This window comes from Bombina bombina, chromosome 7, assembly GCF_027579735.1.
Source record: "Bombina bombina isolate aBomBom1 chromosome 7, aBomBom1.pri, whole genome shotgun sequence".
In the NCBI taxonomy this organism is placed as follows: Eukaryota; Metazoa; Chordata; class Amphibia; order Anura; family Bombinatoridae; genus Bombina; species Bombina bombina.
Window position 1 is genome coordinate 402,147,903 of NC_069505.1, and position 17,685 is coordinate 402,165,587.

Here is a 17,685-nt window from a genome sequence, read left to right on the forward strand (position 1 = left end):
ACAGTCACTCATCACTTGAGTAATAAAAGTGCTTCATGTGTAGGGTATGCCTGTATACAGAACTAATGTATTTACTCCATGCATACTCCATGCATTTTTAGAGGGGAGCAGAGATTATTGGATGTCTAGAAATAGGTTACTTTGATGCACAAAGCATTAGCCCTAAGATGAAGGATTCAGCATGCTGTTGTTGACATATAAGATCCCTTCCCTTTTCTCACTCTACTAATAGTTAATTTCTTATATTTTTTATTTTTCTGATCTCAGTGGTTTTTCTCTCACATCATTCCATTTTTTACATCTATCCCTTATGTAACCTGCAGGATGCCTCCCCTGTCACAAGTATGCAGATTTCTTCCAAGCGGGTAAGTTACTGCATCTTTGTTAAGTGTGCAAATGATTTGTGGGTATCTGACCTCCCTTACAAATGTATTATCTTCTCCACAGCAACAGCTCTATGTGGGGTCTGCAAAGGGAGTTTCTCAACTGCCTCTCCATCGATGTGGGATTTATGGGAAGGCATGTGCAGAGTGCTGCCTAGCTAGAGATCCCTACTGTGCATGGGATGGTGCCAGTTGTACCAGATACCTGCCCAACACTAAGAGGTAAGCTCTACATCATCTTGTATCCTTTGCTCAATTTTACCCATGGACACTGTTCCCTATAAGGTGATTGGTGAGCGGTCCAGCAGTGAAACAGTTAATAAGGGACCACGCCTTGCAGTCTGCATTGTGTAGTGTTTGCTAATTGCTCTAATTAACTGCTTCACTGCTGGGCCGCTCACAAAGGGAACAGTGCCCATGACCCATAAATACTTTTTTATACTCTCACCTAGATCTTCTTCGTTCTGCTTATTTACTAAGGAGGGCACTACTTTGCTTTATTAAACCTCTCTTCACATTAACTCAAGTAGACTATTACATAGTTTTCACACAGCACACCCTTCCAAAGACGTAAAGATCTAAAGACACATGTACACTCAAATTCAACTAGACTTTAATTGTGAATTATGCAGAAAAAAAAGAATGCATCCCTTATCCATGATTTATATGCCAAAATACCTATGTAACCTGGCAAATATCTTGTTTAAAGTGTAGGATTATTATGAATACACTAATTTATTAAATCCTTATATTATTATGGTGATTGCCATTACTTTTTTTTTTTAAATGGAAAAGCATGCAGATTACCTAAGTGAAAATACATTTGGGTCTCTCCCTAAAAGATTCCTTTCCTTGTTCATACTGACCTATTTCTTCCTTTTAGGAGGTCTCGTCGTCAGGATGTAAGAAATGGAGACCCTAACACTCTGTGTTCTGGAGGTAAGTAGAAACCCCATGGTCTAATGAACATAATTAATGTGCGTCTCTGTGCACAGACATATAGTGTGCATACCTGTTAATGTGTACCAGTGTTTACAAAAATATATAACTTTTACTTTGTACAGAACAACAGAGGTTTAGTGTGCAAGAAAAGCGTCTTTTTGGTGTTGAGGGAAGCAGTGTGTTCTTGGAGTGTCTCCCCAAATCACTGCGTGCTCAGGTCACATGGACTCATCAGAAGTCACCTGACACCCCAAGGAAAGAGGTAAGTCATATACACCCTTCTACCTGTTGATATACTCTGAAGTCATTAATCAGCTACCCAATCTGAAGCATGTCCTGTTCAACCTCATTATTCTCCATAAAGATCTACACGTCTGTCACCCACGTTCAGCTAAACCAGGAATGCCCACACCTAATTTTTTTTTATAAATCTGTCAATATGAGCTACTTATGTGTCATTGTCCCAAATAAAAAATTACTTATACTAAACATACATTTACACAGTCCAGCAGTTTTAATAGAATCTTAATAAATATATTATTGTGTGTTCATTGCTAAAATGTGGTTTGTTCCTCTCCAGGTACAGTTTGATGAGCGTGTTATCCAGACAGATCGTGGGATCTTATTGAGGACTACTATGCGTCGTGATGCAGGGACATTCCTTTGTCATTCCTCTGAGCATGGATTCACCCAGGCCTTGCTTCGGATTGTCCTGGAAGTTATTCCTTCTTCTCGGGCTGAAGATGTTCCAGGGCTCCATCGAACTCCACCTCTGCGTTGGTATCAGGATTTCCTGCGGCTTGTCCAACAGCCAGGCTCAGCAGAACAAATGTGTGAAGATCTCTGGGCTCGCAAGGGCCGGATCCAACAAGCACCAGATCCCCAAGGGTATTCAAATAATCCTGGACCTCAAAACTCTCACCCTAGGCCTCTGCCACCAATCAGCATCAAGGCAAAAGCTCAGAAATGGAAGCATTTAGAGGATAAGAGAAAGGTGCGGAGCCGCCGGACAAATGACCACAACAGGGCAGATCGTGGCCCACGGAGCATTCCTAGCTAGAGGGCCAAAGTATCAAAGACACAAGGACATTTAAACTGAACTGACAACTAAGGGGGGTACATATACCCCACAATGTTACAGATAATAGAGGGATCACTTAATCTCCTTTGAATCATTCCTTGCAGAGCAATGTGTGTGTGTGCAGAGCATTGCCCTGTTGCCAAAGATCAAGTTTTTGCTCTTTTAACTTCTTCCAGACTACAGAGGACTACAGAACCTAGTAAGCAACAGATGGATATTAGTCCACAACACTATTTGATCTTCGTATATTTATACTTTGTCCCTTTCCTAAGGAGAGCACTTCCTTTGCCCACATCACCAAGACCGCTGATTCTGGTCTTGATTTAACAGCACCCATACGCTGAAACTCCAAGGATGCTCAGTGTTTATGTCTTCCTACTCCAATATTATTCACTGTTTCTATTTGAATATGAGCATGAGGTTGGGTTGTGAGAGCAGCCAGTCAGAGAATTACATCACACTATAGCCTAAAGGTTACCTCTTTTGTGGAGTGCACTTTAACATAATGGCAAAAAATGCCATTAAGGGTAATACAAAATATTATATGCAACCCTGGAGAAACAGAAATCAACTACATGACCTGCAAGATCTTCCTATGTCTGTGTATACAGATAAAAAGCACAGGTCAATATTACTCCATATTTGTTGAACCAATACCACTTAGCTTATCTTTATGTGTATTTTTACACATACAATAGTCAGCACCATTTGTTATATGTACAAGGACAGATTATGTAAAATGTTCTATATTAATGTATTTAAGTGTACATGCATTTGGTGTTGCTGGTGCCATTACAAATGGAAAAGGCAGGCAATGCTAGAAATGGCCAAAAACTGAGACAATGTCCCTACTGTAATGCACAATCACTGTATACACGAGACCTTATCCTGACTCTAAACTAATCACTCCAAGATTACAAAAACATCCAATTCCCATGATCTCTTATACAATACAGATATTTATTTTCACTTTTCTCTAATCCTCTCCAATGCTACCCAAATGACGACAGTGTGTCTCCAGGCATGAAGGGGTCAAACCATAGAAGAGTTGATGCCAATTCCTGTATATAAATCCTCTTTATAAGCAACATACTATTTAACCCTTTGAGAGCTGAAAAGCCACCATAGAGCACCTTATCAGTGCCAAAACTAACAAGATTCCCCTTATTTACTAATTATCCACAAATACAGACTGTCGCTATTTCTCTGTTAGTGTAAATATTATTGAAAATGTAAATTAACTTTTTTTTCTGCTGCTAGAGTCAAACCAGCGTCCAGTTCAAGTCCTAATTCCATATTTCTTCACTGTAGAAGAGGGGGGGATAACATATGGAGGACTTAATTGAGCAGGAAAAAAAGCTGGAGAGAAAAAAAAAATAATCCTATTAAGTTAACACAATAAAAGCAATTATTTAGAGGCTGTGTGGTTTATTGCAAGCATCAGGGATCTGGTACTTTAGCAAAGTTTTAAGACCTAAATGATATTGTAAAACAAAAGCATTTGATCAATATCAAAACTAATATCAAAAAGGACCTTTATTTCCAGGTCACAAGAAAATGGTATTTGATAGAAAAAGAGGCATGTTTAGAATGATCTATTTAAAGTGATAGCAAACTTTCACCTTTGTATAAACAGATGCGGAATGTTAGCAATATTTAAAATGGAGTTTAATTCATCAGTTGATGCACTTTAACTTACTTTTTTATTGTAGCACTGAAATTCAAATACCCCGTGCTCTGGCTGTCCACTTCAAAAATAACAAAATTTATGCTTACCTGATAAATTTATTTCTCTTGTGGTGTATCCAGTCCACGGGTTCATCCATTACTTGTGGGATATTCTCCTTCCCAATAGGAAGCTGCAAGAGGACACCCACAGCAGAGCTGTCTATATAGCTCCTCCCCTAACTGCCACCCCCAGTCATTCGACCGAAGACAAGCAAGAAAAAAGGAGAAACTATAGGGTGCAGTGGTGACTGTAGTTAAAAAATAAAAAAACATCTGCCTAAAAATGACAGGGCGGGCCATGGACTGGATACACCACAAGAGAAATAAATGTATCAGGTAAGCATAAATTTTGTTTTCTCTTCTAAAGGTGTATCCAGTCCACGGGTTCATCCATTACTTGTGGGATACCAATACCAAAGCTTTAGGACACGGATGAAGGGAGGGACAAGGCAGGCCCTTAAACGGAAGGCACCACTGCCTGTAAGACCTTTCTCCCAAAAATAGCCTCCGAAGAAGCAAAAGTATTGAATTTGTAGAATTTATAAAAGGTATGAAGCGAAGACCAAGTCGCCGCCTTACAAATCTGTTCAACAGAGGCCTCATTTTTAAAAGCCCATGTGGAAGCTACCGCTCTAGTGGAATGAGCTGTAATTCTTTCAGGAGGCTGCTGGCCAGCAGTCTCATAAGCTAAGCGTATTATACTTCTTAGCCAAAAAGATAGAGAAGTTGCCGAAGCCTTTTGGCCTCTCCTCTGTCCAGAGTAGACAACAAACAAAGCAGATGTTTGACGAAAATCCTTTGTGGCTTGTAAATAAAACTTTAAAGCACGAACCACATCAAGATTGTGTAAAAGACGTTCCTTCTTTGAGGAAGGATTAGGACATAATGAAGGAACAACAATCTCCTGATTGATGTTCTTATTAGATACTACCTTAGGAAGAAACCCAGGTTTGGTACGCAAAACTACCTTATCTGCATGGAAAATCAGATAAGGGGAATCACACTGTAAAGTAGATAACTCCAAAACTCTCCGAGCCGAGGAGATAGCTACTAGAAACAGAACTTTCCAAGATAAACGTTTAATATCTATGGAATGCAGAGGTTCAAACGGAACCCCTTGAAGAACCTTAAGAACTAAATTTAAACTCCATGGCAGAGCAACAGGTTTAAACACAGGCTTAATTCTAACTAAAGCCTGACAAAACGCCTGAACGTCTGGAACCTCAGCCAGACGTTTGTGCAAAAGAATAGACAGAGCAGAGACCTGTCCCTTTAAGGAACTAGCAGACAATCCTTTCTCCAATCCCTCCTGGAGAAAAGATAATATTCTAGGAATCCTGACTTTACTCCAAGAGTAACCCTTGGATTCACACCAATGAAGATATTTACACCATATCTTATGATAGATTTTCCTGGTGACAGGCTTTCGAGCCTGAATTAAGGTATCAATGACCGACTCGGAAAAAACATAATTTATGCTTACCTGATAAATTCCTTTCTTCTGTTGTGTGATCAGTCCACGGGTCATCATTACTTCTGGGATATAACTCCTCCCCAACAGGAAATGCAAGAGGATTCACCCAGCAGAGTTGCATATAGCTCCTCCCCTCTACGTCAGTCCCAGTCATTCGACCAAGAATCAACGAGAAAGGAGTAACCAAGGGTGAAGTGGTGACTGGAGTATAATTTAAAAGATATTTACCTGCCTTAAAAACAGGGCGGGCCGTGGACTGATCACACAACAGAAGAAAGGAATTTATCAGGTAAGCATAAATTATGTTTTCTTCTGTTATGTGTGATCAGTCCACGGGTCATCATTACTTCTGGGATACCAATACCAAAGCAAAAGTACACGGATGACGGGAGGGATAGGCAGGCTCATTATACAGAAGGAACCACTGCCTGAAGAACCTTTCTCCCAAAAATAGCCTCCGAAGAAGCAAAAGTGTCAAATTTGTAAAATTTGGAAAAAGTATGAAGCGAAGACCAAGTTGCAGCCTTGCAAATCTGTTCAACAGAGGCCTCATTCTTAAAGGCCCAAGTGGAAGCCACAGCTCTAGTGGAGTGAGCTGTAATTCTTTCAGGAGGCTGCTGTCCAGCAGTCTCATAGGCTAAACGTATTATGCTACGAAGCCAAAAAGAGAGAGAGGTAGCAGAAGCTTTTTGACCTCTCCTCTGTCCAGAATAAACGACAAACAGGGAAGAAGTTTGACGAAAATCTTTAGTTGCCTGCAAGTAGAACTTGAGGGCACGAACTACATCCAGATTGTGTAGAAGACGTTCCTTCTTTGAAGAAGGATTTGGACACAAGGATGGAACAACAATCTCTTGATTGATATTCCTGTTAGTGACTACCTTAGGTAAGAACCCAGGTTTAGTACGCAGAACTACCTTGTCTGAGTGAAAAATCAGATAAGGAGAATCACAATGTAATGCTGATAACTCAGAGACTCTTCGAGCCGAGGAAATAGCCATTAAAAACAGAACTTTCCAAGATAACAATTTTATATCAATAGAATGAAGGGGTTCAAACGGAACACCCTGTAAAACGTTAAGAACTAAGTTTAAACTCCATGGTGGAGCAACAGCTTTAAACACAGGCTTGATCCTAGCTAAAGCCTGACAAAAGGCCTGGACGTCTGGATTTTCTGACAGACGCCTGTGTAACAAGATGGACAGAGCTGAAATCTGTCCCTTTAATGAACTAGCTGATAAACCCTTTTCTAAGCCTTCTTGTAGAAAGGACAATATCCTAGGGATCCTAACCTTACTCCAGGAGTAACGTTTGGATTCGCACCAGTATAGGTATTTACGCCATATTTTATGGTAAATCTTTCTGGTAACAGGCTTCCTAGCCTGTATCAGGGTATCAATAACCGACTCAGAAAAACCACGTTTTGATAAAATCAAGCGTTCAATTTCCAAGCAGTCAGCTTCAGAGAAGTTAGATTTTGATGTTTGAATGGACCCTGTATCAGAAGGTCCTGTCTTAGAGGTAGAGACCAAGGCGGACAGGATGACATGTCCACTAGATCTGCATACCAAGTCCTGCGTGGCCATGCAGGTGCTATTAGAATCACTGATGCTCTCTCCTGTTTGATTTTGGCAATCAATCGAGGAAGCAGCGGGAAGGGTGGAAACACATAAGCCATCCCGAAGTTCCAAGGTGCTGTCAAAGCATCTATCAGAACCGCTCCCGGATCCCTGGATCTGGACCCGTAGTGAGGAAGTTTGGCGTTCCGGCGAGACGCCATGAGATCTATCTCTGGTTTGCCCCAACGTCGAAGTATTTGGGCAAAGACCTCCGGATGAAGTTCCCACTCCCCCGGATGAAAAGTCTGGCGACTCAAGAAATCCGCCTCCCAGTTCTCCACTCCCGGGATGTGGATTGCTGACAGGTGGCAAGAGTGAGACTCTGCCCAGCGAATTATCTTTGATACTTCCATCATTGCTAGGGAGCTTCTTGTCCCTCCCTGATGGTTGATGTAAGCTACAGTCGTGATATTGTCCGACTGAAACCTGATGAACCCCCGAGTTGTTAATTGGGGCCAAGCCAGAAGGGCATTGAGAACTGCTCTCAATTCCAGAATGTTTATTGGAAGGAGACTCTCCTCCTGATTCCATAATCCCTGAGCCTTCAGAGAATTCCAGACAGCGCCCCAACCTAGTAGGCTGGCGTCTGTTGTTACAATTGTCCAGTCTGGCCTGCTGAATGGCATCCCCCTGGACAGGTGTGGCCGATGAAGCCACCATAGAAGAGAATTTCTGGTCTCTTGATTCAGATTCAGAGTAGGGGACAAATCTGAGTAATCCCCATTCCACTGACTTAGCATGCATAATTGCAGCGGTCTGAGGTGTAGGCGTGCAAAAGGTACTATGTCCATTGCCGCTACCATTAAGCCGATCACCTCCATGCATTGAGCTACTGACGGGTGTTGAATGGAATGAAGGACACGGCATGCATTTTGAAGCTTTGTTAACCTGTCTTCTGTCAGGTAAATCTTCATTTCTACAGAATCTATAAGAGTCCCCAAGAATGGAACTCTTGTGAGAGGAAAAAGAGAACTCTTCTTTTCGTTCACTTTCCATCCATGCGACCTTAGAAATGCCAGAACTAACTCTGTATGAGACTTGGCAGTTTGAAAGCTTGAAGCTTGTATTAGAATGTCGTCTAGGTACGGAGCTACCGAAATCCCTCGCGGTCTTAGTACCGCCAGAAGGGCACCTAGAATCTTTGTGAAGATTCTTGGGGCCGTAGCCAATCCGAATGGAAGAGCTACAAACTGGTAGTGCCTGTCTAGGAAGGCAAACCGTAGATACCGGTGATGATCTTTGTGAATCGGTATGTGAAGGTAAGCATCTTTTAAATCCACTGTGGTCATGTACTGACCCTTTTGGATCATGGGCAAGATTGTCCGAATAGTTTCCATTTTGAACGATGGAACTCTTAGGAATTTGTTTAGAATCTTTAAATCTAAGATTGGCCTGAAAGTTCCCTCTTTTTTGGGAACCACAAACAGGTTTGAGTAGAACCCTTGTCCTTGTTCCGACCGCGGAACCGGATGGATCACTCCCATTAATAACAGATCTTGTACACAGCGTAGAAACGCTTCTTTCTTTATCTGGTTTGTTGACAACCTTGACAGATGAAATCTCCCTCTTGGGGGAGATAATTTGAAGTCTAGAAGGTATCCCTGAGATATGATCTCTAGCGCCCAGGGATCCTGAACATCTCTTGCCCAGGCCTGGGCGAAGAGAGAAAGTCTGCCCCCCACTAGATCCGGTCCCGGATCGGGGGCTCTCGGTTCATGCTGTCTTTGGGGCAGCAGCAGGTTTCCTGGCCTGTTTGCCCTTGTTCCAGGACTGGTTAGGCTTCCAGCCTTGCCTGTAACGAGCAACAGCTCCTTCCTGTTTTGGTGCAGTGGAGGTTGATGCTGCTCCTGTTTTGAAATTCCGAAAGGGACGAAAATTAGACTGTCTAGCCTTAGCTTTGGCTTTGTCTTGAGGTAGGGCGTGGCCCTTACCTCCTGTAATGTCAGCGATAATTTCTTTCAAACCGGGCCCAAATAAAGACTGCCCCTTGAAAGGTATATTAAGTAATTTGGACTTAGAAGTAACATCAGCTGACCAGGATTTTAGCCACAGCGCCCTACGTGCCTGTATGGCGAATCCTGAGTTCTTAGCCGTAAGTTTGGTTAAATGTACTACGGCCTCCGAAATGAATGAATTAGCTAGTTTAAGGACTCTAAGCCTGTCCGTAATGTCGTCTAGCGTAGATGAACTAAGGTTCTCTTCCAGAGACTCAATCCAAAATGCTGCCGCAGCCGTAATCGGCGCGATACATGCAAGGGGTTGCAATATAAAACCTTGTTGAACAAACATTTTCTTAAGGTAACCCTCTAATTTTTTATCCATTGGATCTGAAAAAGCACAGCTATCCTCCACCGGGATAGTGGTACGCTTAGCTAAAGTAGAAACTGCTCCCTCCACCTTAGGGACCGTTTGCCATAAGTCCCGAGTGGTGGCGTCTATTGGAAACATCTTTCTAAATATTGGAGGGGGTAAGAACGGCACACCGGGTCTATCCCACTCCTTAGTAACAATTTCAGTTAGTCTCTTAGGTATAGGAAAAACGTCAGTACTCGCCGGTACCGCAAAGTATTTATCCAACCTACACAGTTTCTCTGGTATTGCAACGGTGTTACAATCATTGAGAGCTGCTAAGACCTCCCCTAGTAATACACGGAGGTTCTCCAATTTAAATTTAAAATTTGAAATATCTGAATCCAATCTGTTTGGATCAGAACCGTCACCCACAGAATGAAGCTCTCCGTCCTCATGCTCTGCAAGCTGTGACGCAGTATCAGACATGGCCCTAGTATTGTCAGCGCACTCTGTTCTCACCCCAGAGTGATCACGCTTGCCTCTTAGTTCTGGTAATTTAGACAAAACTTCAGTCATAACAGTAGCCATATCATGTAATGTTATCTGTAATGGCCGCCCAGATGTACTAGGCGCCATAATATCACGCACCTCCCGGGCGGGAGATGCAGGTACTGCCGCGTGAGGCGAGTTAGTCGGCATAACTCTCCCCTCGCTGTTTGGTGAAATTTGTTCACATTGTACAGATTGACTTTTATTTAAAGTAGCATCAATACAGTTAGTACATAAATTTCTATTGGGCTCCACCTTGGCATTGGAACAAATGACACAGATATCTTCCTCTGAGTCAGACATGTTTAACACACTAGCAATAACTTGCAACCTGGTTATAATCTTTTTTAGCAAAAACGTACTGTGCCTCAAAGAGGTACTAAACGATTAAATGACAGTTGAGATAATGAACTGAAAAACAGTTATAGCATCAAACTTAAAACAACACAACTTTTAGCAAAGGTTTGTTCCCATTAGTAAAATAACAATAACTAAATTTGACATAAAAATTACAGAGTAACGTTTTTATTCACAGTCAATATAAAATTCTCACAGCTCTGCTGAGAGAATGTACCTCCCTTCAAATAAGTTTGAAGACCCCTGAGATCTGTCAGAGATGAACCGGATCATGCAGGAAATATAATAGTAGCTGACTGGAAATTTTTGATGCGTAGCAAAGAGCGCCAAAAACGGCCCCTCCCTCTCACACACAGCAGTGAAGAGAAACGAAACTGTCACAATTAAAAGCAAACAACTGCCAAGTGGAAAATAATGCCCAAACATTTATTCACTCAGTACCTCAGCAATGTAAACGATTCTACATTCCAGCAAAAACGTTTAACATGATAAATACTTATTAAAAGGATTAGTGACCTTTAACAGAGTAGTTCCGGTGAAATACCATTCCCAGAATACTGAAGTGTATACATACATGTCATTATAACGGTATAGCAGGATTTTCTCATCAATTCCATTCAGAAAATAAAAACTGCTACATACCTCAATGCAGATTCATCTGCCCGCTGTCCCCTGATCTGAAGCTTTTACCTCCCTCAGATGGCCGAGAACAGCAATATGATCTTAACTACTCCGGTTAAAATCATAGTAAAAAACTCTGGTAGATTCTTCCTCAAACTCTGCCAGAGAAGTAATAACACGCTCCGGTGCTATTGTAAAATAACAAACTTTTGATTGAAGTCATAAAAACTAAGTATAATCACCATAGTCCTCTCACACATCCTATCTAGTCGTTGGGTGCAAGAGAATGACTGGGACTGACGTAGAGGGGAGGAGCTATATGCAACTCTGCTGGGTGAATCCTCTTGCATTTCCTGTTGGGGAGGAGTTATATCCCAGAAGTAATGATGACCCGTGGACTGATCACACATAACAGAAGAAACCATGCTTTGATAGAATCAAGCGTTCAATCTCCAAGCAGTCAGACGCAGAGAAATTTGATTTGGATGTTTGAAAGGACCTTGAAGTAGAAGGTCCTGTCTCAGCGGCAGAGTCCATGGTGGAAAGTATGACATGTCCACCAGATCTGCATACCAAGTCCTGCATGGCCACGCAGGAGCTATCAAAATCACTGAAGCTCTCTCCTGCTTGATCTTGGCAATCAGACGAGGGAGCAGAGGAAACGGTGGAAACACATAAACCAGGCTGAAGGACCAGGGCGCTGCAAGAGCATCTATCAGCACTGCCTTGAGATCCCTGGACCTGGACCCGTAACAAGGAAGCTTGGAATTCTGACGAGACGCCATGAGATCCAGTTTTGGTTTGCCCCATAGATGAATCAACTGGGCAAATACCTCCGGATGGAGTTCCCACTCCCCCGGATGAAAAGTCTGCCGATTTAAAAAATCCGCCTCCCAGTTCTCTACTCCTGGGATATGGATAGCTGAGAGATGGCAAGAGTGAACCTCTGCCCATAGAATTATCTTTGAAACCTCCAACATCACCAGGGGGCTCTTTGTACCCCCCTGATGGTTGATATAGGCTACAGTCGTTATGTTGTCTGACTGAAATCTGATGAACCTGACCGCAGCTAGCTGAGGCCAAGCCTGAAGAGCATTGAATATCGCTCTTAGTTCCAGAATGTTTATCGAAAGGAGGGCTTCCTCCTGAGTCCACCAACCCTGAGCCTTCAGGGAGTTCCAGACTGCGCCCCAGCCCAGAAGGCTGGCATCTGTCGTCACTATAGTCCATTCTGGCCTGCGGAAGCTCATTCCCCTGGACAGATGGACCCGAGATAGCCATCAGAGAAGAGAATCTCTGGTCTCTTGATCCAGATTTAGCAGAGGGGACAAATCTGTGTAATCCCCATTCCACTGATTGAGCATGCAAAGTTGCAATGGTCTGAGATGTAGGCGGGCAAATGGAACTATGTCCATTGCCGCTACCATTAAGCTGATTACTTCCATACACTGAGCCACTGACGGCTGAGAAGTGGAATAAAGAGCACGTCAGGAAGTTAGAAGCTTTGACAACCTGACCTCTGTCAGAAGAATCTTCATTTCTACTGAATCTATCAGAGTTCCTAGGAAGGAAACTCTTGTGAGAGGGGAGAAAGAACTCTTTTCTTCGTTCACCTTCCACCCGTGAGACCTCAGAAAGGCCAGAACAATGTCCGTATGGGACTTGGCGATTTGAAAAGTCGACGCCTGTATCAGAATGTCGTCTAGGTAAGGGGCTACCGCTATGCCCCGTGGCCTTAGAACCGCCAGTAGGGACCCTAGAACCTTCGTAAAGATTCTTGGTGCCATGGCTAACCCAAAGGGAAGAGCCACAAACTGGTAATGCCTGTCTAGGAAGGCAAACCTGAGAAACCGATGATGTTCTCTGTGTATCGGAATGTGGAGATAAGCATCCTTTAAGTCCACGGTAGTCATATATTGACCCTCCTGGATCAAAGGTAGGATGGTTCGAATCGTCTCCATCTTGAAGGATGGGACCCTGAGAAATTTGTTTAGGATCTTGAGATCCAAGATTGGTCTGAAAGTTCCCTCTTTTTTGGGAACTATAAACAGATTTGAATAGAATCCTTGCCCCTGTTCCTCCCTTGGAACTGGGTGGATCACTCCCATGACCAGAAGGTCTTGAACACAACGTAAGAATGCCTCTCTCTTTATCTGGTTTGCAGATAATTGTGAGAGATGAAATCTCCCTTTTGGAGATGAGGCTTTGAAATCCAGAAGATATCCCTGGGAAACAATCTCCAGAGCCCAGGGATCCTGGACATCTCTTGCCCAAGCCTGGGCGAAGAGAGAAAGTCTGCCCCAACTAGATCCGGTCCCAGATCGGGGGCTACTCCTTCATGCTGTCTTAGAGGCAGCAGCAGGTTTTTTGGCCTGCTTTCCCTTGCTCCAAGCCTGATTAGGTCTCCAGACTGGCTTGGACTGGGCAGAATTTCCTTCTTGTTTTGTAGTAGAGGAAGTTGAAGCCGCACCACTCTTGAAGTTCCGAAAGGAACGAAAATTAGTCTGTTTGGTCCTTAATTTGTTGGACCTATCCTGGGGAAGGGCGTGGCCTTTCCCTCCAGTAATATCAGAAATGATCTCCTTCAGTCCAGGCCCGAATAGGGTCTTCCCCTTGAAGGGAATGTTGAGAAGCTTAGACTTTGAAGTAACATCAGCTGACCAGGATTTTAGCCATAGCGCCCTACGCGCCTTAATGTCGAAACCTGAATTCTTAGCCGTTAGCTTAGTTAAATGAAAAACGGCGTCAGAAATAAATGAATTGGCTAACGTAAGAGCTTTAAGCCTGTCTAGGATATCATCCAACGGGGTCTCCACCTGAAGAGCCTCTTCAAGAGACTCGAACCAGAAAGCTGCTGCAGCAGTGACTGGGGCAATGCATGCAAGAGGCTGGAGAATAAAACCTTGATGTATAAAGATTTTCTTAAGGAAACCCTCTAATTTTTTATCCATTGGATCTAGAAAAGCACAACTGTCCTCGACAGGGATAGTTGTATGCTTAGCTAGGGTAGATACTGCTCCCTCCACCTTAGGGACCGTCTGCCCCGAGTCCCGTGTAGCGGCATCTATGGGAAACATTCTTTTAAACGCAGGAGGGGGAGAGAACGGTACACCTGGCCTATCCCATTCCTTCGTAATAATTTCTGAAAACCTCTCAGGGATTGGAAAAACATCAGTATAAACAGGCACTGCAAAGTATTTGTCCATTTTACACAATTTCTCTGGGACTACAATGGTGTCACAGTCGTCCAGAGTTGCTAAAACCTCCTTGAGCAACAAGCGGAGGTGTTCAAGCTTAAATTTAAATGCTGTCATTTCAGAGTCAGACTGGAGTAACGCCTTCCCTGAATCAGACATGTCACCCACAGATAGAAGCTCTCCTGCTTCTGTACATTGTGAGGGTATATCAGACATAGCTACTAAAGCATCAGAAAGCTCTGTATTTGTTCTAGCCCCAGAGCTGTCTCGCTTTCCTTGTAACCCTGGCAGTTTGGACAATACCTCTGTGAGGGTATGATTCATAACTGCTGCCATGTCTTGTAAGGTAAACGCATTGGACGCGCCAGATGTACTTGGCGTCACTTGCGCAGGAGATATAGGTTCTGACACATTGGGAGAGCTAGGTGGTTTAACCTCCCTTTTGTTTGATATGGCAGTTAGGGGAGGAGCTATATAACAGCTCTGCTGTGGGTGTCCTCTTGCAACTTCCTGTTGGGAATGAGAATATCCCACAAGTAATGGATGATCCGTGGACTGGATACACCTTACAAGAGAAAGTAGTAAACTCTACGAAATGTTTATAGTGTGTATATGAGACTAAAGCAGCATTGCACCCACTTGCAAATGGATGATTAACCCCTTAGGCCCCAAAACGGATTAGAAAAACGGAAAAAACGTTAAAAAAACAGTCAAACACAGCTCTGCTGTGGCCCTACCTGCCCATAAACACGATTTTTTTTGCAGGAAAAACCCCCTCTATACTGGTCCTAGATGCCAGAGGACTCCTTTAGGGAAGCTGTATGTCTCAGTCTGAAGATTAATAAAGTGTGCGAAAATAGGCCCCTCCCACCATGCACTGAAAGTCAGGGGGCCTTTTTTAGGAGTAATCTAATAAGCCATGTGGAAAACTAGGCCCCAAAATAAAGATTTATCACCCTCAGAGAAAAAACGTTTTTTACTCTAAAACATGCAAACGTTTTTACACTAAGCAATATGAGTATTAACATGAATATTACCCTTTTTTGCAAGCATGATCCCAGTTGCTGTTAAATCACTGTATCAGGCTTACCTCAAATATACCAGGCACTGTCAGCATTTTCTAGACCTTATCATCTCTCTAGAAAAAAATATACTGAACATACCTCAAGGCAGGCAATCTGCAGACCGTCCCCCCAACTGAAGTTTTCTTTCCATACTCTTCAGTTATGTGTGAGAACAGCAATGGACCTTAGTTACAAACCGCTAAGATCATCAAACCTCCAGGCAGAATTCTTCTTCCAATTTCTGCCTGAGAGTAAAAACAGTACAACGCCGGTACCGTTTAAAAATAACAAACTTTTGATTGAAGGTAAAAAACTACACTAATTCACCACATCTCTCTTGATACTTCCTTTCTTGTCGAGAGCTGCAACAGAATGACTGGGGGTGGCAGTTAGGGGAGGAGCTATATAGACAGCTCTGCTGTGGGTGTCCTCTTGCAGCTTCCTGTTGGGAAGGAGAATATCCCACAAGTAATGGATGAACCCGTGGACTGGATACACCTTTACAAGAGAATTTTTTTTTTTGGTGACCCGTTCTCCAATTGGCGCTCTAGATACAAACAAAAAAAATAGTTTGAGTGAAATAATTACAACTGACGAATTAAGCTCCATCTAAAACATCGCTAACATTCTAGATTTGTTTATACAAAGGGGAAAGTTTACCATCACTTTAACAATTGTTTCCAGAATAAGGCCTCTATTTAACAAGGTCTGGCGGACCTGATCCGACAGTGCGGATCAGGTCCACCAGACCTCGCTGAATACGGAGAGCAATACGCTCTCCATATTCAGCATTGCACCAGCAGCTCACAAGAGCTGCTGGTGCAACCCCGCCCCCTGCAGACTCGCGGCCAATCGGGGGTGTCAATCAACCCGATCGTACTCGATCGGGTTGATTTCCGGCGATGTCTGTCCGCCTGCTCAGAGCAGGCGGACAGGTTATGGAGCAGCGGTCTTTGTGACCGCTGCTTCATAACTGCTGTTTCTGGCGAGTCTGAAGACTCGCCAGAAACACGGGCCGTCAAGCTCCTTTCGGAGCTTGATAGATAGGCCCCAATGTGTACTTAAATCAACTTACTCTATAGAAATCATCAAAGGGCCATTAAACGACATGCTCTAATTCGTTAGAGCAGTGTATCACAACCCCGGTCCTAAAGTACCCCCAACAGTCCTGGTTTTCATTATAGCTGAACTAGAGCACAGGTGAAATAATCAGCTGATGGGTGAGAGCAGGTTAGTAACCATGGTTACTGATCAGCTGATTACTTCACCTGTGCACTGGTTCAGCTATATTGAAAACCAGGACTGTTGGTGGTACTTGAGGACCGCAGTTGGGATACACTGCGTTAGAGCATATAATTTTAGCACAATGCTGCAAGTCTTTGCGTCCGATGGTAAAAGGATTGTTACAATAGCGCTATGTCATAAAGGTATTCGTATTGCAATTGAGATCTAAATGGAGGAAATGAAACGCCAACAGGTTTTACTACACTTCATAGTGGGAGGGTATGGTTCACTGCGACTGGTGAAATTTTAAAAGCAGTATCACCATCTACAACGAAGGTGTAATATAAATGATCCCTTTAGACAGTACTGAATGAAAATACCATTCATAGGTGTGAAACAAAACTGAAACTCTTTTGTTACAATAGTGAAACGTATGCATGGTTAATAAAGCTATATAAACTGGGGTTTTGTGGGTATATTGTATAGGTGTATTTAGTGTGTTGTATATATATATCAGTGTTCTCACCAGGCCCTTTTTAACCCTTTAATGACCGGACCATTTTTCAATTTTCTTACCCTGCAGTGTTTGTGTTTAGCTGTAATTTCCCTCTTACTCATTTACTGTACCCACACATATTATATACCGTTTTTCTCGCCATTAAATGGACTTTCTAAACATACCATTATTTTCATCATGTCTTATAATTTACTAAAAAAAAAATAATAAAATATGAGGAAAAAATGGAAAAAAACACACTTTTTCTAACTTTGACCCCCAAAATATGTTACACATCTACAATCACCAAAAAACACCCATGCTAAATAGTTTCTAAATTTTGTCCTGAGTTTAGAAATACCCAATGTTTACATGTTCTTTGCTTTTTTTGCAATTTATGGGGCAATAAATACAAGTAGCACTTCGCTATTTCCAAACCCCTTTTTTTAAAAATTAGCGCTAGTTACATTGGAACCCTGATGTCTGTCAGGAATACCTGAATATCCCATGACATGTATATATTTTTTTTTAGAAGACAACCCAAAGTATTGATCTAGGCCCATTTTGGTATATTTCATGCCACCATTTCACCGCCAAATGCGATCAAAAAAAAAAAAAGTTCACTTTTTCACAAAATTTGTCACAAACTTTAGGTTTC

At 42.7% G+C, this 17,685-nt stretch overlaps 1 protein-coding gene across 6 annotated transcripts in view; it reads left to right on the plus strand.

Annotated features, from left to right (window-relative positions):
- SEMA3B (semaphorin 3B) overlaps positions 1-3,821 on the plus strand; it is a 197,593-nt gene extending 193,772 nt beyond the window's left edge. For all 6 annotated transcript variants that reach the window (XM_053721168.1, XM_053721172.1, XM_053721171.1 and 3 more), the window contains exons 14-18: positions 324-365; positions 448-605; positions 1,267-1,322; positions 1,448-1,587; positions 1,906-3,821. In XM_053721168.1, the coding sequence (XP_053577143.1) occupies positions 324-365; positions 448-605; positions 1,267-1,322; positions 1,448-1,587; positions 1,906-2,385 (876 nt within the window). In that variant the 3' untranslated portion in view covers positions 2,386-3,821. The remainder of the gene's footprint in view (positions 1-323; positions 366-447; positions 606-1,266; positions 1,323-1,447; positions 1,588-1,905) is intronic.
- The last annotated feature ends 13,864 nt before the right edge of the window (positions 3,822-17,685 follow it).